Source organism: Malaclemys terrapin, chromosome 4 (assembly GCF_027887155.1).
Source record: "Malaclemys terrapin pileata isolate rMalTer1 chromosome 4, rMalTer1.hap1, whole genome shotgun sequence".
Classification (NCBI taxonomy): Eukaryota; Metazoa; Chordata; order Testudines; family Emydidae; genus Malaclemys; species Malaclemys terrapin.
In genome coordinates this window covers 97513103-97539062 of record NC_071508.1, presented here as the reverse complement: position 1 = coordinate 97539062, position 25960 = coordinate 97513103, and the positions used below count along the sequence as shown (strand labels likewise).

The following is a 25960-nucleotide window of genomic DNA, read 5'->3' as shown; positions in this document are numbered from 1 at the left end:
GATAATAAGGCCCTTGTTACAGGTTGTTCACTATTGACATTTTTTAGCAACAAATGTAATATAACTGAAGCTTACTGTGTGATAACTTTTAAACAGAAAAATGGCAGAGTGATAGGAAGATTTTGTTTAATAATAAAAAAAAAGTTCTTTTGCTAGTATAGCTTATACTGGTTTGGCAAGCAAAATAAGCTATACTGGCAAAAGCATTTTCATGCTGGAAAATAATGCCAACACCAGGGCTCTTGCTGGTATAAAAATGTCACTAAAGAAAAATCTCATTCCTCAATGACATTTCTATATTGGCAAAAGTTTCTAATGTAGACCTGGCCTTAATTGAAACTGCTTGCTTGTACTGGGAAGAAATTAAACAAGGACTTGTTAACTGTATTTAAGAAGTCATTTTTCAAGTAAAATTCCAAAGATGTATACTGAATACCCTTTCTTTACAAATTTGTGATATTTTCAGAGAATTACAATTTTTTTTCCTCTTAATTTCTGGAAGGTGGTTTTGGAATGTACATTAAAGAAGGACCTCATTTACAACAAAGTTACCCCAACTTTTCACCACTGGAAGATTGATGACAAGAAGTTTGGCCTTACATTTCAGAGTCCTGCTGATGCACGAGCATTTGACAGAGGCATCCGTAGAGCTGTAGAAGATATCTCTCAAGGTATGTCTTGGTTTGGGGGTTTTTTTTTGTTTTTTGTTTTTGTTTTTTAAACGAATCCGTATTAACCTTGTGAAATGACACCATAAAATGTATTTTGATGTAATGCTGTTAAGTACTTAAAAATTTGCGTTGTTCCACAATATACTATGGTTGTAATGGTTGGACAGTTTAATAATACTTTGAATTTCTCTAGCGCTTTCCATCTAAGGTCCTAATATTTTGCTAATGAACTAATTCTCAAAACATGCCTGTGTAATGAAGAAGCATTATCTCCATTTTACAAATGAGAAAACAGAGGCATAAAGAGGTTTAGTGACTTACCCAGATCATGCCAGAGGCCTGCGATGGAACTGACTTGACCATATCCATAAATTCCCAGTCCTATGCTTTAACTACAAGTCCATCTTTCCCATTTGTTGATACTGTTTTGTATATATCAATGGATCCACACTAGTATCTCTAGGGAAATGTCAAATTATATGTTCTTAGCATGTGAACCATGTAGCTGAATGGTCAGACACCTTTAAGATTACTTTCTTTGCTGAGATGCTTAGTTCATAGTAATTTTTTAAAATGACGCTGTCAAAGTAACTTCATGCATGATTTTTAAGTAGGATCTGTGGGAAAATGTCTCATGGAAAAATCTTAAGCTCTGGTCTAAGGGCTGGTCTACACTGGGGGCACAGGGGTATCGATCTAAGGTACGCAACTTCAACTACGCTATTCGCGTAGCTGAAGTCAAAGTATCTTAGTTCGACTTACCTGGCCGTCCTCATGGCGGCAAGTCAACCACCGCGGCTCCCCCATCAATTCCGCTTACTCTCCTGCCGAGGTGGAGTACGGGTGTCGATTCGGGGATCGATTTATCACGTCTAGACAAGACGCGATAAATCGATCCCCGTTAGATAGACTACTACGCGCTGATCCGGTGGGTAATGTAGACGTGGCCTAATTGACACACAGGCCCAGAGCTGTGCTTGTATCATAGAAACTGATGCATAAGGACAGTAAAACAAAGACTGTTTTGAGGTAGAAACACAATAAATGGGGAGGAGGCAAAAAAAAATTGCCAATGGAAAAGGGAGGGAATGTCCCTTTCAGACGTATAAAAGGGAAGGTCAAACAATGGAGAGTTTAATATTCTATGTAGATATCCTTCTGAGATTTTTTTTTTTTTATGTACATGAAGCAATGCAAGTAAAAGGCAGAATGCTAATTGTTTTGTTCTATTAAAAAGACTTGTCATGAGTTGAGCTCTGAGGGAAAAAATGCAAGACTAATCAGTGAACATTTGAGCACACACTGTTTTTTCCCTTTAATGTTTATCCTTGTGTATTGTGTGTGTGCACTTATTGATGGTATTCCAAAGTAACTTTTTGAAGGAAATATTTTTGTCTTTAGATATGTGCAACATATTGCCTTTTTACCAATTGATGCAGCTTAAGGCATAATTCTGGGAGTTGCAAGATTCTAGTATGAGGGAGTAGAACAAAATATATTAATGTTTGAAAAATCTGTAAAATATTTAATCCAAAAAAGAGTGCTTTCTTAATTCTGATTCATGGTAGAGATTTCTGGGGGCAGGGGGAGCTTTTACAAGACAAGGAGAGAAAAGCAAATAAGTAGGTGACTAGAAATAGTCCATGGTAAGAACATAGCAAAGCAGAACTGCAAGCTAGTTAGAAGACCATGCTGACAGGAGCAGCAGAAGTATTAGGAACCTGTATGATAGGCTTGTAACCATAAATGATGAAGCAGTGTATCTACTTATTTAAAGGTCTATGTATTTAGTTCAGTTTTTGTATCCTAGGTGGTTATTGGAAGTTCAGATGGAATGATTGAAGCCATATATAGTGAAGGAAGTAAAACGAATGTTGTTTATTTTTTCCCTTTTCATTTTTCCACAGGTTGTCCACCATTGCACAGTGATGCTGAAGTGGCTGAAGATGGCTTTCAAGTAAGTGTTTTAGCTTTATACCAATCACATAATTTAGAGCAAATGACAGTTGATTGACTTTTGTAATTTTATTTTGCTGCTTCTTCCTAGTACTTATAGTAGTTAAAGTTTAATTAAAGTGAGTTTCCTAGATTCATTATTTTGGAAAGTAATTTATAATCCAGCCCATCTCATATCTTTGTAATACATATTAAACAAGGAGATGGTTTGCCATTTTAAAAGTCCAATTTTTAAGTTTGTTGTCTGTTCCAGGGGAACATGTGTCCTGTTGAAACAAAGTCTGATCCTCTGGTAACATTTAAAGAAAAGCAGAGGAGCCAGGGTCTTTCAAAAATATACAGTTTTATTTGCTGACCTGGATGTCATTGTGGTATTGTATACTCTGCTGGCACTGGGCATGATTAGGGTTGTGGGTTTTTTGTTTGGTTCGTGGGGTGTTTTTTTTTGGAGGGTCTGCAACACAACCTGAGAGAGTCTTAGAGGAAGCAGTGGGAAAAGTCCAGTCCAAACAGGTTAGTCATATTGGAAAACTTCAGATAATTTTAAATAAAGCTGGTGCCATAGTTAAAGCTGTCCCTACACATCTTTTAAAGGTTTTATTGACCATAGCAACATTACAGGATTAATTTTTATTTGAACTGTTCTTGAGCAATTTCTATAGACATCGATGAGATTAGAGTTTAACAAGCTCCCTTATTCAGACACCATTGAGTACTCTGAAATTGATATGTAGTAATAACTACCAAGTTATACAATTAAAAACCCACGTCACCTCTGTATAAAGCATAGGTGCTTTTCTTCATTTATAAGCATGTAAGTCCCAACTACAGTCTGTTACAGCAGAGTTGGCTCAGCAGAGGAGCTTGGGCTGAAGATGGAGCTGGGGACAGAACTGGGAAGGAGGAGGAGCTGGCCTGAGGACAGAGAGTGGAGCTGCAGCTGGGGGTAGAAGAGAACTGCAGTTGGGGGTGGAGTGGGGCTGAGGGTGGAGGGGGCTGTGTGGTGCTCCCTTCCTGCCCCCCATGGTGGCTGGCCTTGTCCCTGACACATGTCCCCACCCCAAAATGTTCCTCTGCATACCCCCACACCCCTGAGGGGGCACACCTCACAGTCTGGGGACACTGTTATTAATTATAGATAGAAGGAACAATAATATTGTTGGGGGAAAATCACATTAATATTTTATATATTTTAAACTAACATAATTTAGACAAGTTTATAATGATAGAATTACTTGTATTATAGGGAGAGTGGGGACTCAGTTTTCCTTCACAAAAGATGGTTGTTACCCCTATTCATAGCAATTAGTCTGAGTTTACAATTAGTCTGAATTTATAGATAAAATTCATCTGAGTACAGTATCCCAGACAGTCCAGAATACACAGTGTGAAGTGCCATCATGATTAGCAATCCCTATTGTAGTCATATTTCTTATCTGTCTCTTGGTGGCAAAACAAATATCAAAATAAGTTCTCCCATTCTATCTGCATGGCATAGTAAAGTAAGGGATATTTTGGTAATGAAGAAATTCACGCAGTAGATGAGACAGAAAAAGACATGTGTTTATTGCGTACCTTTACTTATATTTTCAGACAAGGATTTTACACTGCTAGTGAAAGCAAAACTTCGACAATCAATTAATAAGCCTTAATTTTCCCCTCTAATATACAAATATTTGGAGCAACTGCTCTAGCCACCAGGGATAAGGTTCTGAAAAGATGTATTAACTGGGTAGCTCAGGATTCCCTTAGTATGGAGGAATCCTAGGCTGGCATAGGCAGTTGTACACCATCCTTTCCTACTTCCTTAGAGTAGAGAGTGCATTGATGGTAGGAAGGGGCATAATCAGAGCACACTTACAGCCTCACATGGGGTAGACCGGGTCTGTGGTTCACTGTTGTTGAAGTGTGTGCGGTAGTGGTGGAGTTAGATACCATTTATTGGTGAGGTTAAGGAAGTATGAAGTTGGTCATCTTAAAAATAATCACCATTCTGGGTATTTCACTAGCAGTCCCTTTCAGAACTGCCAAGTTCCATGCAGTATTGCATTTGGCGCCCTGTCTCACATTCCTGCAGGTCAGGCTGAATCTCGTATGTTTGGTTATGCTATGGGAAGGCTGCAAGCATTTATTTGTAGGTTCTGTTTTGGCCACTCTGTCTCTGAACAGGCAGCCAGGCACCCCCTCTATTGCAGTTCCCCTTGCTGCATCCCAGTAAGGAAGGAGCACTTGAGGAGGAAGCACACTACCACAAGGTGAGGGGCCCGATACTAGTCTCAGGCGCCTGCGTGCTCTCCTTCTTCCCACAGTCAGCTGCACCAAGCTCGCTTATGAGCTCCCTGACTTCCAGTACCATTATTTGTAGAAATCCTGTCAGCACCCCACCCAGCTATGCTTCTAGATACCCTTGATGACCCACCTACCCAAGCCACAACTGCCAAGTTTTGTTCAGTTCTGTGTTCTACCACCACCACTACTAAGAGCAGATTGGGTTGATCAGAAGTGTGTTTATGGTTAAGGGCAAATTAGATTAAATAATTGGCACTAATGTCACACATGGAGCAGAACAAAATGCATCAGCTGTGCCCTATTGCTTCTTGACTGCTAACAGGTAGCTCTGCCCTTTGAAGTATGAGGAGTTCCTTGCTGAAGCTGCAGCACAGGGCAAATTCTGACTGAATTTTGAACTTTCTGTTTAGCCATATGTGTTCTATGGACTGGAAGGGTTGCGGAATCTGTCACATGCTAAGATCTACTAGTCTGACTATAGTTAAATAACACATTTCAACCAGATTCAGTACAGCGATGCTTCTGTAGGGCTTGGTGCTCTTTTATGTTACTTCATTGCAGGATTAGCATAACAGCAGCATCGCTAGATTATTTCATTGATTGTACCACATAACTTGCTTACTCTTCAACCCTAACCCTCTAGACTACATTCCCCCCCCCCCCTTGTTTGAGAGCCTAACCTCTCTTCCATCAAGGTAAGTACTCCAGCTCTGGACTCTAGGGGGTTTGCTATATGAAGAGGTCTATAATCACTTCCTTGACAAAAGTTCCTGTGCTAAATATCTGGAGAGACAGGGCTCATCCAGTTTTATTGCACTAAATCTTAAAAGGCTTCATCCCCATTCCACTGTTCTAATCCAGACATCTCTTCCAATTATTAGGTAGTACTTTCTTTGATATATGCTTAAATTTTAATGACTCAGTATATGTGCACAATAAGCCTTTAGTTTTAAAAAAAAAAAAAAATGAGGGTGGAGGGGAGAGAGAGGAGCAGGAGAGTGTTTAAAATATTGGCAGATACATCTAAAAGATAAGCCCCAAATTTGACCTAATCTGAACTGTTCTTTGCTCAGAGATGAAAATGCTAAAATATTTATTTTAATCTTTGAGGCATAATCCACTTGTTTTAAGCCAGAATTTTATATGTCCAATAGAGCTCATCCTCGCAATCTGTAGTTAAAATACAAGGGGGCGGACTTGTATTCAAACTTATAAAGATATTGCTACAAAAAGTAGTGTCCTGAAATTCACATCAGCAAAGTAGCCCCGCTATATAGCAGAATTCTGCAGTTCATATTATTGTTTGTTAGTTGGGATGCTAGACAAATTCACTGAAATTTCAAAGATATTTTGCTGATGTTTGTAGTAGGTTCTTAAATGTTAATCCACCTTTTTAACACGGTTTTGCAGTTTTCTCAAATCATCATACTACACAGATCCCACAAAAAGATTGTGTACATGTGCAGTAAGAATATTGTAATATTTAGCATGTAATACATTTTACAGTATTTACAATACAGTATCTCCTTGCTTAACATTGTAGTTATGTTCCTGAAAAATTAAACTTTAAGCTAAACGATGTTAAGTGAATCCAATTTCCCCATAAGAATTAATGTAAATTGGGGGACGGATGGAATTAGATTCCAGGGAAATTTTTTTCACCGGACAAAAGACTATATTTTATTTTTATTTTTTTTACACACACACACACACACTGTACGTTTTAAACAATTTAATACTGTACACAGCGATGATGATTGTGAAGCTTGGTTGAGGTGGTGAAGTCAGAGGGAATGCCTTACTGCTAAATGATGAACTAGCTTTTGGCTGAGCCCTTAGGGGTTAACCCATTGTTGTAGAGTGTGAGGCTACATTAACAAGGCAGCATGAATGGAGGGAGGGGAGACAGCATGGCAGACAGAGAGACACACCCTGTGTGAGAGAGATGCACATTGCCCCTTTAAGTATGCTGACCCCACTCTAAGTACACTGCCTTTTTAAGTAGATCAACAAGTTGACAGCAGCTGCTCCCAGGAAGCTCCCTCCTTCCTGAGCCCTGTCGTGTTGTTCTCCCCCTTCCCCCCATGGAGATGGGGAAAGTGGGGTGCAGAAGTGGGGGGAGGGAGACACCCTGACATTAGCCTCCCTCTCTCCCTGCCCTGCTCCAAAGCAGAGGGCAGGAGCAGCACATGGCAGTGGGGGGAGGGACAGCTGAACTGCCGGCAACTGACAGCCTGCTGGGTGGCTGCCACACAGGGAACTTAGGGGAGTGGGGAGCTGATGGAGGGTGTCGGTCCACCCTGGTTTCAAGCCCCTACCAGCTAGCTCCAACAGGCTGCTCTTCCTGCTAGCAGTGGACAGAGCAGGTGGCTGCCAAATGATGTTATAAGGGAGCATTGCACAATTTTAAACAAGCATGTTCTCTAATTGATCAGCAACGAAACAACATTAACCCGGACGACTTTAAGTGAGGAGTTACTGTACAATATTTACAATACAATATTTAGCATATAATACATTTTATTATAAAACAACTAGTTATTTAAAACTATCAAAACCCTAGAAATTCAAAATCTACATAACATCTCTGGACTCATTTGTACTTCTACTAGTGTAGACCTATTAAAAGATATGTATATAATAATATTACACTGTTATAAAATCCCTTTAATGTGTGGGAGCTAAGTTTGGTGATAACTGAACTTCTTGCTTTATAACTTTTTTTTTTTTTTTTTTAAGGGTCTGTAACTTTATGTTCAGATGGCTTTTTGGTTTAAATGAAAGAAATGTATGTTAGAGCATAAGTTCTGCTGCTACTGAAATCCATAGGAATATTATTAGTATAAAGACTGGAAGTTTGGCCACACAACATTTTAATAAAGGCAAGGCAGGTTACAGAACATGAATAATTAAATAGTTTAAAAAATGAAAATGAGTTCATACCTTCCAATACAAAAGCTGAAGGATAGATAGATAATTCTAGATAATTCTTTCTATCTAGAATTAATGAGGGAGAAGGTAGATTGTGTAAATGAAGAATCCTGAAGAAACTTAAGAAAATTCCCAGCTGACAACCAAATCTAACAAGTTTTTTCAATTGATATCATTTTCATTTGACCTTCAAACTATATAATTTAATATTTACTTTTCAACTGCAGAAAATATTATTGAAATCCTAAACATTCTTTAAAGAAAAAATCGGCACTTCAGTTTTTCCCAAACTGCTATTAAGTGAAAGAATGGTACAGGTATATTTATTGATTAGTGAGACTAAAACTACCATTTATTAAATCACTTGTGTGTTATATCTGAAGACTTTCACTGTTAGCACTCAGTCTACATATTTTTGTTGTTTAGCACCATAAAATACCAGTTCACCACCATAAGTGGTTAGCTGACATTATTTATTTTTCAAAAACAATTTTCTTACAGTAGGTTCAACTTAACATTTTAAGTACAATTTATTAACTAGTTACTACATTAATTCCAAATATAAATTTATATAAAAAGGTTGGTGCAATCATAAATGACTTCGTGTGTGTGTGTATATTTATAAAATCTCCGCATACACATGTATAGAGACTTAAAGGACAAATTTTTAACTGAGTACAGTGGGTGCACAGAGACCCATTTATTGCTCATGAGTGGGAAGCTAAGCAATGAGGCATGCATTTATCGGATTTTCTTGTTTAAATATAGGACATGTGGGCTCAGCTGAAGTGCATGTTTTTGCATTTGGTGTACCTGCAGTTTTAAGTGGCTGGCCATAGTTGTTTTCCTCGACTAAATATAAACTTATAGATACAGAGGTGATTTTTTTTTTATTTTTAAATGAAGAAGTTAAGAATCATAAACCAAAAGTGAAGAACTAATCAATATCTTTTAATCTGTTTTCATCTGATAGTGAAGTCTAAGCATACTGTATTGTTGGAATACTTGCCTATTTCTTTCAAATTGATATGCTTATTGTAAATTTTGATTTTGAGACTTGCAAGATGCATCAAATATGTTACAATGCCTGACAGATTTTGTTGTTCAGGTATATTGGTGTGATTGACAGGCCACTAGCACTGTTTCACTACAGTTTTGATGTACTAAGACAGGAAGTTCTTCCTTGAGTTTCCTGCTGCAGGCAAAGACAGAGGAAAATTTAAACTTGATGGTTAAAAAAAGAAAAGTTGTCATATTCTTTGACTCCAAGGAAGTGCTTGATTGTTGTTATCAAGATTAAGTGCTTCAGGTTTTCAGCCAAAGTGGCAAAAAGGCCTGTGATTCACATACATTGTCTAAAATGGTCTTACTGCAGCAGATAGGATGTGAGTTGGTCATGTTCCTTTTTGTAAAGGTAATATTTAATGAGTGTCCAGGTTTTTGTGTTCAAATGAAGTAAGTTTAGGCTTCATCTTACCAAAATAATTTATAGCATTATGGCCTCATGCAAGTAACTGCAATCTAATTTAGCAGAGATACTGTGATGTTTGTAATTTCATTTGTTTCATGTATTACGGGGTCAAGAAATTCCTACACTAATTATTTGTATGCGGTGCAAATAGCATATTAATTAGGTTTAACTCCAAGCAGTAAATGTGACAGTCATCTGTATTCCTTATTTAAATTTAATATAGCAATTCTGTGTGCGGGATAGTGCATACTAAACAAGGAAGCGGAATTACTATTTTTTTCTGATTAATACAAATTATTAGCTATTTAATCTCTCCCTATTTACTTTTTCAAAGGTAGACCACTTCCTGTTATGGTTTATGAATTTGTATACCAGATTTGACACCAAAAATCGTGTTCCATTGTGATTAGGCAAAGCAGACTTAGGAGAAGCAATATATGTCATATGTCTTATTTATTTTTCTTAAACTGTTTAAAAATATTCAAACTAATCTGGACAACATTTCAACACTTTCAGAATCTAGGCCAAAAAATGCATGTGATTGTTTGTAGTGAAGGCTTTACTGCGAAATCTGAAAATTGCTCCATCACTTTAAGATAAACCAAAACAGAAGGTGGTTACTTTAAATTTATTGAGATCTGTTTCACTTACTCAAATAAAAAAAAAAATTACTTAAAACCTTCACCTGTTGGTTAGAATCAAGCAGCAAAATTTCAGGCCTCATGGAAGCAAAGTACAAGTAAGGGAAATGTGATTTTTTTTATCCTTCCTTCTGAATAATCATTCAAAATACTGAAAACAGAACATCTTTAACAATGTTTGCAAAACAATGCTGAATTCTCTCCAAGGCTTAGCTCTGGCAAACTGGGAGAAGGGAAAAGTGAGGAGAGAAGCTTTGAAGAAGAGAGAAGCTCTTTCTGGTTTTCATTTTCTCTACAGCTGTCATCTGGCTTTGAATTCCGCTGGAGAGCTACAGCTGGATTCATTTTATTGCTTTTCCCAGCATCCTTTTGCCTGTGAGCACAGAAATGTTTTAGTAGTCTTGGGGAAAAAAATGTTAGTATCTCGTAGCAACCATAGGACAGTAATTATTATACCAGCAGCTGGGAGCAAACCAGATTTCCGTTGTGCATTAAAAACTGGCGTAGATTACTTTACAGATAATACTGACTATAACCTATGCTTGTGCTGAACTTTGCAGACTGGTAAAAGGATACTGAATGTGGGCGGTGTGTAATTGCTGTGGACAGTAGAAGAGGAGGATGTGTGCATGTGTGTTTGTGTAATATATATATTTATTATATTTAATGTAACTTCGTTCTTAAGGAAGATTTTACATGCTTGGTTCTTATTTAAAGAATTTTTTCAGTATAACTGGAGTTTGTTTCTAGGACCTCTTCTTCAAGTTGAGTCAGCATTTCCATTATAAATGCTGTTTCTTAAATGTTCATAATTATGCCATAAAAATTCACATTGGACTAAAATTTGGCATATATATCCTCTGTCCAAAGTAAAGCTTTTTTCAAATTTAATAAAATTGCTTTGGATATTTCTGAATTATGAGTTCACTAAAAAAGTTTATTGGTTCATTTAACTATTTTGCACCCATATAAAGTAAGCGGCTTTGTTGAAATCTAATCATTTCTGATATTTTGAATAGGAAAAAAACTGTGAAGATAATTAAAAGGACACTGTCCGTGTCATTAGGCAAAATGTCAACCTTTCTACAGTTTTCCTTCCTCAGTTATTACCTTATGAATTTCTAGTACATTTCTTTCTTCTCATCTCCACCCTGCCCTGAATTGGGGAGAGTGGGTAAATAATGAAGAGGTCAGGTCACTAATTCAGAAAGATCTATATCGCCTGGTAAGCTGGGCTCAAGTAAATATGGACAGATGATAGGAAGGAACTCCACACAAAACATAGTATAGCAACTGTTTGTATGTCACTATTTTTTAGCACTTTAGCTCAAAGCTAGCATGTGTACATTTTACCCGAGCAGGAAATTTTATACACCTCTACCCCGATATAACGCGACCCGATATAACACGAATTCAGATATAACGCGGTAAAACAGTGCTCCGGAGGGGGGGGGGGGGAGGGGGCTGTGCACGCCGGCAGATCAAAGCAAGTTCAATATAATGCGGTTTCACCTATAATGCGGTAAGATTTTTTTTGGCTCCCGAGAACAGCATTCTATCGGGGTAGAGGTGTACTTCCAACTGCAATGTAGACTTACTCTAAGATATGCCTGCAAACTATGCTAATGCATACACAAATAGATGTTTTGCATACTTCTGTTACATGGCTGAATATATGCAAATTTTGTAGATACAACTTAGGTACCTTTCTTTGACAATTTAGCGCTCAGAAATTTGCACGTTAAATCCAGCATTTAGGGGTTTTTTACCTTTTTTTTTTTTTGTGCCGGAGCATGGATCCATAGATTCCAAAGCCAGAAGGAATCATTGTGATCATCTAATCTCATCTCCTGTATAACACAGGCCATTGAACTTCGTCACAATAATTCCTACAGCACATCTTTTAGAAAAACATCCAATCTTGATTTAAAAATTTTCATTGGAGAATCCAACATTACCCTTGGAAAATTGTACTGAGAGTTAATTACTCACTATAAAACATTTATGCCTTATTTCCAGTCTGAATGTGTCTAGCTTCAGCTTCTAGTCATTGACTCATGTTATATCTTTCTCCTCTAGATTGAAGAGTCCCATTATTAAATATTCCCATGTAGATACTTAAAGTGTAATCAAGTCAACCCTTAACCTTCTCTTTGTTAAGATAAATAGATTGAGCTCCTTGAATCTATTGCTATAAGGCATGTTTTCTAATCCTTTAATCATTCGTCTCGCTCTTCTGTGAATGCTCTCCTGTTTATAATTCTTCTTGAATTGTGGACATCAGAACTAAACACAATATGCCAGAACTGGTTGCACCAATACCAAGTATAGAGGTAAAATAACCTTCCTACTCAAGATTCCCCCATTTATGCATCCAAAGATTGCATTAGCCCTTTATTCCATAGCATTGCATTGGGAGCTCATGTTCAGCTGATTATCCATCTCCATCCCAAAATCTTTTTCAGAGTCACTGCTTTCCAGGATAGAGTCCCGTATCCTATGAGTATGGCCTACGTTCTTTGTTCCTAAATATGTACATTGACATATATGTATACATTTACATTTGGTCAAATACATATTTGCTTGAGTCCAGCTCACCAAGCAATCCAGAGCTCTCTGTACTAGTGACCTGACCTCTTCATTATTTACCATTCTCCCAATTTTTGTGTCATCTGCAAACTTTCAGTGATGATTTTGTTTTCTTCCAGGTCATTACTTAAAAATACTAAATAGCATAGGGCCAAGAACCAATCCCCATAGGACTCCACTAGAAACACACCGGTGCAATCATGATTCCCCATTTACGGTTACATTTGAGACCTAGCAATTAGCCAGCTTTTAATCCATTGAATGTGTTCCATGTTAATTTTATATCTTTCTCGTTCTTCTTTGAGTGCTTGCTCATATCCATTCCATTATAGGTATGTGTGCTCACCACATGCACTGGTGCCGGAAGTTTTTCCCTCAGTGGTATCCATAGGAGACCGGCTCTGGTTCCCTCTGGAGTGGCCCGCGTATGCGCCGGTATAAGGGGCACCACCGTCTCCACCCCCCTCAGTTCCTTTTTGCTGCCAGTGACTGTGCTGGACCGTCTCCTTGCTTCACAAGCTTTCCCATCTGTACTATATCTAGTAGTGAATTTGTTGTATATAGTTGTTCAAAGTTGCATAGTTTAATAGTTCCTTTAGTGTTAAGTTAGAAATAGTTAGTCCCATGTGGGATTCAGCCTAGGGACGGGGGCATGTCCTGGTCCCTGGGCTTCAAACCTTATGACTGTGGCAAAAAAACCATGCCAGTCAGTGATCCCCATAAAATCTGCCTGAAGTGTTTAGGAAAAACCCACATGAGCGACAAGTGTTGCATTTGCAAGAGCTTCAGCCCACAGACTAAAAAGGAGCTGGATGTTCATCTCCGAACGCTCCTTATGGAGTCGGCCCTTGCACCGGCCTCAGAGCCAACAAGATCAGACTCTGCTCCAAGTACTGCAGCCTCAGTGCGGAACGCACCGCCGGCACCAACCTCCAACTGGCGCCATTCCTCATCCCTGTACCAGCTAAAAAGCAAACTAAGGCCGGGAGGGGGCATTCTCCTATGTCCCGTAAAAGGAAGGAGAGAGCCAGAGGAGAGCAAAAACCTGCATGGGGCAGCTCTTCCCCTCTGGATGGTGGCCAGGCTCTGAGCTGTCAAGACCCAACCCCATCCCAGGAAGTGGCAGAGGCACTCAGCACCTGGTGCTGCTGTATCCTCAGGACATACTGTCCCTTCCGGTACCGCCCACACCAGCCGGTGAGGCTCCCCATTCAAGAGGTAAACCTGCCTTGGGACCCTTCCAGCGGTCTCCATCAGTGTGGCACTGCTCCTCACCACAGTGGGTGCCCTGTCAGCACTTGCCTGAACAGTGCCACCAGTCCCCGGATGCGGGTCAGCTGGCCTGCCAGAGTCCCCGGCATCGGTCCCTGGACTCGAGGCACTGTTCCTTGGGTTTTAGGCATCAATTGCCAGCGATCTGGTGCAGATCAAAGCCCAGAACACCGGTGCCGGGAGCACCCGAGCTGCTCTCACAGCTCACGGCACCATTCTGGAGGGTCGAGACGCCAGAGCCTGGTCGCCAGATCCACCAGTACAGTTCACCGTGAGCACATTGACAGTCTCTGACACGTCGGTCTTCTTGCTCCCTTTCCCAATCTACAGAGCGGCACCACTCTCTAACTGATGCATCGATCGCCAGGTTACCATCACCGATCCACCGAACGCTGACACCGGTCATTGGGGTCTTGGCACCAAGAGCCATCGTCTCCGTACAGGTCCTCAATGGAAGTCCACAGCCAGAGCTGACAGAATCGGGGTAGACAGGTGGCCTCGGTACCATCCCAGTCCCCCAGACAAGTTTCTCCGTCCTCGGGCTCGGAAAGCAAGGAGGAGACCGTGCTCGCAGGCCAAGGCCACCCACTATTGGCATTCCCCTGTGGGCCACCAGGGGCAGCATGGAACCCCTGGGGATTTTCCCCACCCATCACAAGGCATAGGTCAGTCTCAGGGGCATCTGAAAGATGGTCAGTGACAGTCTCTTGCCCACCCCCTGACTCGGACGCGGAGTCGGAGCAGGCTCCCCAAGGCCGTCCAGCCTCGGCCAAGCTCCCTTAGCAGAAGTGGCGGAGCTGACAGACCCATCTGTACCTGCCTCCTCTTCATCTTTGCCTGATGAGGCGGTAGCAAGGCCCTCTCACTTGGTTTCCCAGGATGATGCAAGGGCCCACCAGGAAATTTTGAAGAGGGTCGCCTCAAACCTGGGGCTGGAAGCTGAGGAACTGGCAGAGCCCTCAGACTCCCTGTTCGATGTGCTAAGTGCAGCAGCCACTTCCAAGGTGGCATTGCCAGTGCACGAGGGAGTGGTAAAAATTACTAAGGCCCTGTGGCAGACACCCTCCTTTCTGCCCCCCATCTCCAAGCGGGCAGAAAGAAAATTCTTCTTCGAGTGATTGTTCACGTCCATTACACATTAGGTGTACGCGCGCCGCGTGCACGGACGTCGGAAACTTTTTCCCTTAGCGGCTCCCGTCGGGCCGGCAGGGCCCCCTCCTTCCCGCCAGAGCGGCGCCCCGCTCCAGGGTATATATATCCCTGCCGACCCGACCCCTCCAGTTCCTTCTTACCATCCGTGGCGGCGTTGGAACAACTCTGTCTCTCGTCGGAGAGTATCCCTTAGCATAGTCATTAGTGTTATTTAGCAAACAGTTATCAATTATTTAGTAGTAGTGTTGAGCTTAGTAGTTAACAGCTCATTAGGTACTTAAAGTTCCTGCTGTGGTTGCTTGGTCAACCCCGGCACCGGCCCTGGGCGGCGGGGCATGCCGCACGCCCAAGGCTTCAAGGCTTGTGCCACGTGCCGCAAGCCTATGCCATTGAGCGACCCCCACGACTCGTGTCTCCGCTGCCTGGGGGAAGCTCACCAGAAAGAGCGCTGCAAGATCTGCAAGGCCTTTAAGCCCAGAACTAAGAAAGAAAGAGACTTTCGCCTTAAGCAGCTGCTCATGGAGACGGCGTTGCAGCCCTCCACTTCGGCGGCACCATCTGCCTCCGTGCGGAGCGCCCCGGCATTGGTGCGGGAACCGGCGCCGGCGGGTCACCCGAAGCCCACAGCACCGACCCAACGGGGGCATGTATGACACCAGTCGTCTTCACCGGCAAAATCGAAGGGCCAACCCAAGGCCCGAGGACGCTCCCCACATAAGAGGGCGGCGCCGGTGAAGACCTCGAGTGCGCCTAAGGCCGGTACGGCCCCGGCACAGACCCCGGTAGTGGCTCCGGCGCCGAAAGGCCCGTCGAGCCCCGGGATAGGCGCGTCGAGTGAGGATGAAGGCCTGGAGGAGCTCTTGGAACAGCCCTCCACTCCGGACACATTTGAGGCAGCTAAGGACCTCATTGCATTGTCCGTTGAGGCCCCTACAGGTACTGAGGACGCTCCGCCGAAGCTGCCACACAGAGGCAAGCCGGCGATGGTGCGCCCATCACGGTCGCCGTCTCGGCACCGTTCAGGGCACCGGTCCCGGTCGAGCTCCGCCTCGGTGGACTCCCGGTTGCCCTCGGTGCAGAAAGCACTGCAGCAGTCGGGCTTCAACAAGCGGTCGGCACCGACTCAGCAACCAAGCACGAGTCGGCACCGCGAGGCGTCGGCGGTACGTTACCCGAGGCCGACCAGCCGTAGTCGTTCCCGGTCCCGCGATCACCGGTACCGATCCAGGTCGGCGAGACGCTGCTCCAGGTCCTGGTCGCAGAGGCGCTACTCCCCAAACCCGGACCGGCACCATCCTATGGCTCCGCCGTGGCCTTCCAGGTCACCGTCCGTGGTCTCGGAGACTGACTCGGGCCGGTACGGCGGGTATGCCCATAGGGCGCAGGCTAGCAGGGACTACGAAGCCTATGGCCATTCCCAGTGGGGCCAACCGAGCCAATGGCCCTTCTGGACACCCTGGGCCTACCACCAGTAAGGGCCCCCATCTAGGACCTCGAGATCCGGGCCATCAGGGTACCGATCCCGCTCCCCGCGGTACCACCCGCCATCGCATAAGGAGGCAACGGTCTCTAGACCGCCGGAGCGGGAGGGAGTGGACTCGGCACCGAGCACATGTGGGTCAGGCCCCAGAGGAGCAACCGGTCGATGCCGGGTTGCAAGAAGATGAGGATGGGCAGAAGGCCCCGACCTCTTCCTCCTCGCCGGACGAGGCAGTAGCAGGCACGATGGTGTCCGGCCCTCCCCCGATTGACCATCGGGCGCACCAAGACCTGCTTCGTCGGGTAGCCCTCAATCTGGGCTTGCAAGCGGAGGAGACTGTAGAACAGGAGGACCCCATGGTCGATATCCTGAGCCCGGAGGGGCCCTCCAGAGTCGCTCTCCCGATTATACGGACAGTCCAGTCCAACTATAAGACGGTGTGGCAAACGCCGGCCTCCAGTGCACCGACTGCAAGAGGCGTGGAGAGGAAATACTTCGCCCCATCTAGAGGGTTTGACTTCCTCTTTTTACACCCGTCTCCTTGTTCGCTGGTGGTCTCGGCGGTCAACGAGCGAGAGCGTCATGGCCAGCAAGCTCCTGCGCCCAAGGGCAAGGAAGCTAAGCGATTAGACTTGTTCGGGAGGGAAGTCTATTCATCTGGGGGCCTTCAGCTGAGGATCGCTAATCAGCAGGCGATTCTAAACAGACACAATTTTAACTCTTGGGCATCAGTCTCCAAGTTTAAGGACTCCCTACCACCTGACGCGCATCCTGAGTTCACGGCCCTGGTGGACGAGGGGATGGCGGTGGCCAAGACCTCATTGCAGGCCTCCCTCGACTCAGCCGACGCAGCGGCTAGAACAATCGCGTCGGGTAGTGATGAGGCGTTCGGCATGGTTACAGGCTTCAGGCCTTCCGCCAGAGGTGCAGACCACACTGCAGGACCTCCCGTTTGAAGGTTCGGGCTTGTTCTCCGACCAAACGGACGCCAGGTTACATAGCCTTAAGGACTCGCGAGCAATCCTTAAGTCGTTGGGTATGCATACCCCGGTGACACAGCGCAAGCCCTTTAAACCTCAGCCACCACAGAGGCAGTACCGCCCTCGGCACGAACCATACCGCTGTCGTGGCAGGGATAACAGGCGGAGACGTAACAATACGCCTAACCAGGGCCAAGGTCACGGCCAGGGCAAGCCGCAGCCAGGGAACAAACCAGGCTTTTGAAGCTACGCCCGAGGACAGCGTACCACATTCCATACCGGATCCTCCTCCGAGTTTCAAGGACCGCCTGTCCCATTTCTACCGGGCATGGTTGCGCATAACATCGGACCGCTGGGTCCTGCGCACAGTGAAGGCGGGCTATACCCTCCAGTTTTCCTCGCCCCCTCCCTGCCATCCCCCTTCCCCGTCTCACAAGCAACTTCTCATGCAGGAGGTACAGACCCTTCTCGCAGCAGGAGCAGTGGAAGAGGTCCCACCAGACCTAAGGGGAAAAGGATTCTACTCCAGATACTTCCTGATTCCCAAGGCAAAAGGGAGCCTCCGTCCTATCTTGGACCTGCGCGACCTAAACAAGTTTCTGATCAGAGCGCGCTTCCGTATGGTCTCCCTTGGAACTATTATCCCATCCCTGGATCCGGGGGATTGGTACGCTGCCCTCGATATGAAAGATGCCTACTTTCACATCGCTGTCAATCCGGCCCACAGGCGGTTCCTGCGCTTCATTATCAACCAGCGCCATTTCCAATTTACAGTCCTGCCTTTCGGCCTGCCATCAGCACCACGAGTATTCACGAAATGCATGTCCGTGGTAGCAGCCTTCCTTCGGAAGAGAAGGATGCGTGTGTTCCCGTACTTGGACGACTGGCTTCTCGCGGGCAGGTCGGAGGCCGAGGTCCGATCTCACGTGACGCTGGCCTTGCAGACGTTCGACAGACTCGGCCTCCGGGTCAATGTGCCCAAGTCCACGTTAGTCCCCACACAGAGACTGGACTTCATAGGTGCGACCCTGGACTCGGTGACCGCGCGGGCAAGCCTCCCAGAGTCACGGTTCCTGACAATTCAGAGGGCCGTAAGCTCAGTCCAAAAATTCCCCATGACAACGGCAAGGTGTTGCATGCAGCTCCTGGGGCATATGGCAGCTTGCACACATGTGGTCAGACATGCCCGCCTAAGGCTCCGGCCTTTGCAGTTGTGGTTTGCCCAAACGTACCGCCCCAACAGAGACCCATTGGATCGAGTGGTGACGATCCCAGATCAGGTGTTGGGCTCGCTCCGCTGGTGGCTCGATCAACAGCAGGTCTGCGAAGGGATCCCCTTCGCTGCCCCACAGCCCACTCTGACGTTAGTAACGGATGCATCGGACCTGGGTTGGGGGGCGCATCTGGGGGAACTACGGACCCAAGGGCTGTGGTCCAGAGAAGACAAACTGCTTCACATCAATCTAAAGGAGCTAAGAGCGGTTCGCCTCGCCTGTCAGACCTTCCACGCCACCATAGAAGGTCACAGCGTGGCAGTCCTGACGGACAACACTACCGCCATGTTCTATATAAACAAGCAGGGCGGGTCCCGGTCTTCTCCCCTCTGTCGCGAGGCACTCCAATTATGGGACTTTCGTATAGCCCATGCGATCCACCTCATCGCAACGTATCTTCCGGGGATCCAAAATGGTTTAGCAGATCGCCTCAGCCGATCCTACCGAATGCACGAATGGACGTTGAGGCGAGACGTCCTGCATTCAATCTTCCGGAGGTGGGGCTTTCCCCGGGTGGATCTGTTCGCCACCAAGGACAACAGTCAATGCCCTCAGTTCTGCTCATTCCAGAACCTCAGCCCGGGATCATTAGCAGATGCCTTCACGATCCCATGGGGAGGAAGCCTGAGGTATGCCTTCCCTCCGTTTCCGCTCATACACAAGGTCCTCCTCAAGACCCGCAGGGACAGGGCGACAGTTATACTCATCGCCCCGGCCTGGCCACGCCAGCATTGGTTCACGACCCTGCTGGAATTGTCCATAGCCGACCCGATCACCCTCCCCCTCCATCGCGACCTAGTCACACAAGACAAGGGTCGCCTGCTCCACCCGAACCTGTCTTCGCTACATCTCACGGCGTGGTATCTCTGGCTGAACGATGCAGAACACAGGTGCTCTCACCAGGTTCAACAAATCCTCCTTAGTAGTAGGAAGCCCTCTACAAGAGCGACCTACCTGGCCAAATGGAAAAAGTTCTCCCACTGGTGCGAGCCTCAGCACATACAGCCTTTACAGGCCTCAGTTCCGTCGATCCTGGACTACTTACTGCACCTCAAGCATCAAGGGCTTGCGCCCGCCTCGATTAGAGTGCATTTAGCCGCCATTTCGGCTTTCCATCCGGGAGAGTTGGGAGTGTCAGTGTTCTCCAACCCCACAGTGGCCCGATTCCTCAAGGGGCTGGAGAGGGTGTTTCCCTACTCGCGCCCGCCTGTCCCTGCGTGGAGTCTGAACCTAGTCCTAACAAGGCTCATGGGACCCCCCCTTTGAACCCCTAGCCACTTGCTGCCTCATGCACCTCTCGTGGAAGGTGGCGTTTCTCGTGGCCATCACATCGGCCAGGAGGGTATCGGAATTGAGGGCCCTCACTTCAGAACCCCCTTATACAGTTTTTCATAAGGATAAGGTGCAACTGAGGCCGCACCCCAAATTCCTTCCGAAAGTGGTATCGCAGTTTCACATGGGACAGGACATTTGTCTACCGGTGTTCTTCCCTAAACCCCATATGGACCCTCACCACCGCAGCCTACATACCCTTGATGTTCGAAGGGCATTGGCATTCTACCTGGAACGGACCAGGTCGTTCCGCAGAACACCTCAGCTGTTCATTGCCATTGCGGAACGTATGAAAGGCTTGCCTATCTCGACACAGCGCTTGTCGGCATGGATTGTGCATTGTATAAGCACGTGTTATGAGCTCGCCAATGTTCCGGCCCCAGAGATCTGGGCCCACTCGACTAGGGCCCAAGCGTCCTCAACGGCCTTCTTGGCGCAGGTCCCTATCCAGGAGATCTGTAAGGCGGCCACCTGGTCGTCCGTGCATACGTTCACAGCCCACTACGCGATCCATCATCAGACCAGAGAGGACGCGATGGTCGGACGGGCTGTGCTACAGTCAGTTGTACCTTGACTCCTACCCACCTCCAATGGTAAGCTTGGGAATCACCTAATGTGTAATGGACGTGAACAATCACTCGAAGAAGAAAGAACGGTTACTTACCTTCTGTAACTGTTGTTCTTCGAGATGTGTTGTTCACGTCCATTACACTTCCCACCCTCCTTCCCCTCTGTCGGAGTCTCCGGCAAGAAGGAACTGGAGGGGTCGGGTCGGCAGGGATATATATACCCTGGAGTGGGGCGCCGCTCTGGTGGGAAGGAGGGGGCCCTGCCGGCCCGACGGGAGCCGCTAAGGGAAAAAGTTTCCAACGTCCGTGCACGCGGCGCGCGTACACCTAATGTGTAATGGACGTGAACAACACATCTCGAAGAACAACAGTTACAGAAGGTAAGTAACCGTTCTTACTATGTCCCCACTAAAGGGTATGAGTATCTTTATACCCACCCTGCCCCAAGCTCATTGGTTGTGTTGGCAGCCAATGAGCATGATAGGCAGGACCAACAGTTTGGACGCCTAAGAACAAGGAGGCAAAGAGGCTCGATCTCTTTGTTAGAAAAATGTATTCTACATCCAGCCTCTAACTGAGAGGAGCCAACCATCAGGCTTTACTTGGCCGTTATGGTTTTAATATTTGGCAGTCCATGGCCAAATTTATGGATTTGTTGCCAGAGGACCCCAGGAAAAAATTTCTGGCTAGTCTCGATGAGGGCAGAGCTGTGGCCAGGGAAGCCCTCCAAGCGGCCTCAGGTGCAGTAGACTCTACGACCCAGACCATGGCTTTGGTCATCTCTATGAGGCGGTCGTCCTGGTTGCAGTTGTCGGGCCTATTGATGGAGGTTCAGCAATCCATCCAGGTTCTCCCATTCGATGTCTTGGCATTGTTTTCGGAGCAAACAGACAGTAAATTACATGGCCTGAAAGACTCTAGGACTACCTTGCACTTCCTGTGTCTTTACATGCTGGGGCCGGCGAGGAAGCGGTTTAAGCCGCAACAGCTCCCGAGGTTCGGAAGCAAACCTCGGTCAGTGCCCTTCCGCAAGGGCTGTAAGCGCTGGCAAGGCCATCAGCCGGCACCCTCAGCTCACCTGAGCTCCACCCGTAACCAACCAGGTAACAAGCAGGCATTTTGAGGATGTGCCTGAGGACACCCTTCCAGCCTGTGTGCTGGATCCTGCTCCCCTGTTACTTTCTGTTTGTCCCCCTTTCTCCTTGTCTGGGTCTCTATAACACCAGACCAGTGGGTCCTCAGCACAGTAGCAGGGGGGATATACCCTCCAGTTTTTTTCTGTTCACCCCCTGTCCCTCTTCAGGGACCCTTCTTACAAGCATCTGCTCACTCAGGAGGTGCAAGGCCTACTGCAGGTGGAAGCTGTGGAGGAAGTCCCTCTGCACTTGAGGGGGAAAGAGTTTTACTTGTCCTATTTTTTTTATCCCAAAAGCCGGACGGGGGGGTCCACGACCCATCCCTGACCTGCGGCGCCTCAACAAGTACCTCAAGAAGTTGAAGTTCCCCATGGTCTCCTTGGCCTCTGTCAAGGCTAATTCCCCACTCTGGTACTTGGAGTGCAGAAGGTGGGGGCCCACAAGGATTCTAAAAATTAATACTGGCCACTGCACTCTTGTATTAAACTCCTAAGATTACAGCTTTTCTCTGACCTTGGATGGGTAGATGTTGCCACCACCCAAGTGCAAAACCCCTTTGAGAACCCAGGAAGGCGCACTTGGGAATTCCTTCCTGTGGGTACCCTTGAGCCCTTTCACCCCCTTCTGGGGAAGAGCTGAGAAAGAAAGGAAATAAGTTGTTGCCACCAGCTAATTAAACATGTGCACAAACCTCTTAGGACACAAAAATCCAATTCTGTTCTTAAAAAAGGTAAATTGTATTTAAAGAAAAAAGAAAACGCATCTGAAAACTCAGGCTGTTGCTAGATTTAAAAAAAAGAGAGAGAGAGCGCAACTATAAGAATTAAGCACCAACAACAGCTTTCTTGAGGTCCAGCTTAAAGGTTAGAAGCAAAACAAAAAGCATCTTGGGTTAGCACAGAGGAGTCCACAAGCCATAAAGAAATGGGAAAAAGAAAGAAATCTAATCACGTCTTCCAAGGTCCCACTGCAGCCCCATGCGGTCTTCCTGCCAACTGTGGTGTCGCACTTCCATGTCAACCAAGATATCTTCCTCCCGGTGTTCTGTCCAAAGCCCCTCATGACAAATGAGGAGAAGCAGCTGCACACTCTAGATGTCAGGCACACCCTGGCGTTCTACCTGGAGCACACCAAGCCCTTCCGCAGATCAACCCAGCTCTTTATCATGATAGTTGATGGGATGAAGGGCCTTCCGGTGTCTTCTCAGAGGATTTTGAATTGGATCACTACCTGCATCTGTACTTCTTACGAGTTGGCACAGGCTGTGCCTCCACCGATAGTAAACGCTCATTTGACTAGGGCTTAGGCGTCTTCGGCTGCCTTCCTGGCGCACGTCCCTATCCAGGACATCTACAGGGCCGCGATATGGTCTTCGGTACCCACATTCACGATATATTACGCCATCCCCTACCGTATGTTATCCACCTCTACCTTTAATCCTCAAGACCTGACTCCAAACTGCATCAGAAAAGAGTGAAGGTTATCTTCATAGCACTTTCCTGAGCAAGATAAGTATGGTACTCAAGCCTGTTACACCTCTCTGTGCCAACATCTCACCAACTTCATCTCAGGAAGGATCTCCTGTTGCAGGACTCGGGGCCCTGATCGACTCCAATCCTCCTTCTTGAACCTGACAACATGGTTCCTAGATGGTTCTCTATTATGGAGCTAGACTACTTTCAAAAATGGAAGTGCTCCACTCCTGGTGTTTTCTTTAATCTTCCCAAGCCTCAGAGGGCCTGGTCTCCAAACTCCTGGCTACCTGTTGGATTTGAAAACCTGTCACTACACTCAGAGTACATTTGGCCACTATTACAGCCTTCCACTCACCCATCAAAGACTTTTCAGTCTTTACCCACCCTACTACAGCTAGATTCCTCAAGGGTCTTAACCCTCTTGTTTCCCCCTGTACAGACTGTTTCTCCCAGTTGCGACTTCGATTTGTTTCCTATTGTCCTAAGGAAACCTACCTTTGAACCAGTAGCTACCTGTTCTCTCTCCCTCAAGACTTCATTCCTCATTGCCATTGCTTTAGCTAGACAAATGGGAGAACTTGGTGCCCTTAAGGTCGGCCCACCATATACCATCTTTTATGAAGAAAAGGTGATACTATGCCATCGTTCTCACTTCCTCCCAAAGGTCTCTTCAGAATATCACATTAATCAGAAGATTTGACTCCCAGTATTCTACCCAAAACCTCATACCTCCACAGATAAGACCAGCCTACATACACTACATGTCAGAAGGGCCATTGCCTTCTACGTGATGGGACTAAGACCTTCTGGACCTCTCCTTATCATTTTCTGAGAGAATGAAGGGATAACCTATTTCCCCACACACAGACTGGCAAAGTGGGTTTCAGGATGCATCTTTTTACCTGCTATGAATCTGCTGGGATGCAGTACCCTCACAGAGTGGTAATACATTCCACTAGATCTCAGTCCACATATATAGCTCTATTGAAGGATGTTTCCATACCAGAAATTTGTAGGACTGTGACTTGGTCTTCCATCCATACCTTTGCCAAGCATTACACCATCATTCCTGTTTTCAGGGATGCTACTACCTTTGATGATGCAATCTTCTGAACGGTCTTGAATGTGCCTCCTCAGCACCTACCTCCTTGTTAAGTTACTGCTTGGGATTCTTCTACAGTGGAGCACCCATAGGGACATATACTCAAAAGAGAAGATACCTACCATATAGTAACTTGAGTTCTTTGAAATGTTTTGTCCCTATGGATGCTCCGCCTCCTGTCCTCTTCCTCCTCCTCCTCAGCTGTGGAGGCTCTCAACTGCTGAGAAGGAAATGAGTGGCAGTGGGTCCTTGTCTCCTTATATCCCCTGGTTTGGAGGCACAAGATGCTACTTTGTGCAAATATGGGCCTGTGGTGGGATGACTACCCCACACTCACCCTGCAGGGTTTAATGCAGGCCAGATGGTACACTTAACCCATATGGCAGCTGATTAAAGAACTTCAGCTGGCCAGGAATTTGTGGGGCCTATAAAGCCCAGGAGCTGAATGGAGAAGAGGCAGCTGGGAAAAGGCAGTCAATCCCTGGGAGGAGGCTTTGGGAAACTGGTAGGCCCAGGAAGAGAAGGGGAACCAGTAGTTGAAAGCAGCTCAGGGATAGACCAGTGAGCTCAGAGAGAGAAGGCCCAGACTGCTGAACTGAGGGTCCCTGGACTAGAACCCAGAGAAGAAGGCAGGCCTGGGTTCCCCTATCAGCTACTAAGCAAGTGGCACCGAGGCAATGAGTGAGGGGACTGCCCGACTATTGAGAAGTTACACTCCCCCAGAAGGGGGGAACACAGACAGTGACACGGCCGGAGGGCTGAGCCACAAAGAGGATGTTGTAGTTCCTGAGGCTGCGAGAGGGGCAGCAAGTCGATAGCAGAGACAGAGTGACGGTGTGCAAACCACAGACGGGCATCGGCCTCGAGATAATCCCCAGAGTACCACGAGGCAGCGCCAGGCCAACAGTGAGTGATGTGCCCCGTGACAGTGCCAATGGACATTGCTTTGTATTCTCCAGTCGAGAGGGCACAAGCATGCATGCATGCATCCTACGGTGGAGCATCCATAGGGGCAAAACATCTCAAACTCAAGTTACTGTAAGGTAAGTAACCTCTCCTTCCATCTCATCCAGATCTTCAAAGATCCAGAATGTGATGCTTTTCTCTACTTCAGATGCAGAGCTAATTTAAAGAAGAAATTATTTAAACATATATTTATAGATAAATAATGGAGATATCCCATCTCCTAAAACTGGAAGGGACCTTGAAAGGTCATCGAGTCCAGCCCCATGCCTTCACTAGCAGGACCAATTACTGATTTTGCCCCAGATCCCCAAGTGGCCCCCTCAAGGACTGAACTCACAACCCTGGGTTTAGCAGGCCAATGCTCAAACCACTGAGCTATCCCTCCCCCATCATTACTTTCAGAACTTTTTTAATTTACCAAAAGGAAAGTTAAAAGTCAAGAGTCTTGCACTTGCTGTATCTTTTGGACATACCAAAGCTCTTGGTTTGCATCCAAAATGGAAAATACTCTTCTATTTTGAAGTCTAAACATCACTATCTCATCTGGTCCTATGCAGTAGTTTGTGTTGAATTGGCTTATTCAAATATTTCGGCTCTCTACAAATCTTTAGCTTGTTTGGTTTTATTACAGTGACCACCATTAACTCAAAGTTGAAGTTTGACCTTTTTCAGTA

The 25960-nt window shown here is 45.9% G+C and overlaps 1 protein-coding gene across 1 annotated transcript in view; it reads left to right on the top strand.

Annotated features, from left to right (window-relative positions):
* Positions 1-25960, top strand: part of SPRED1 (sprouty related EVH1 domain containing 1) — a 102433-nt gene that overhangs the window by 65146 nt on the left and 11327 nt on the right. The window contains exons 3-4 of the mRNA XM_054027845.1: positions 503-671; positions 2579-2628. Coding sequence (XP_053883820.1) covers positions 503-671; positions 2579-2628 — 219 coding nt within the window. The remainder of the gene's footprint in view (positions 1-502; positions 672-2578; positions 2629-25960) is intronic.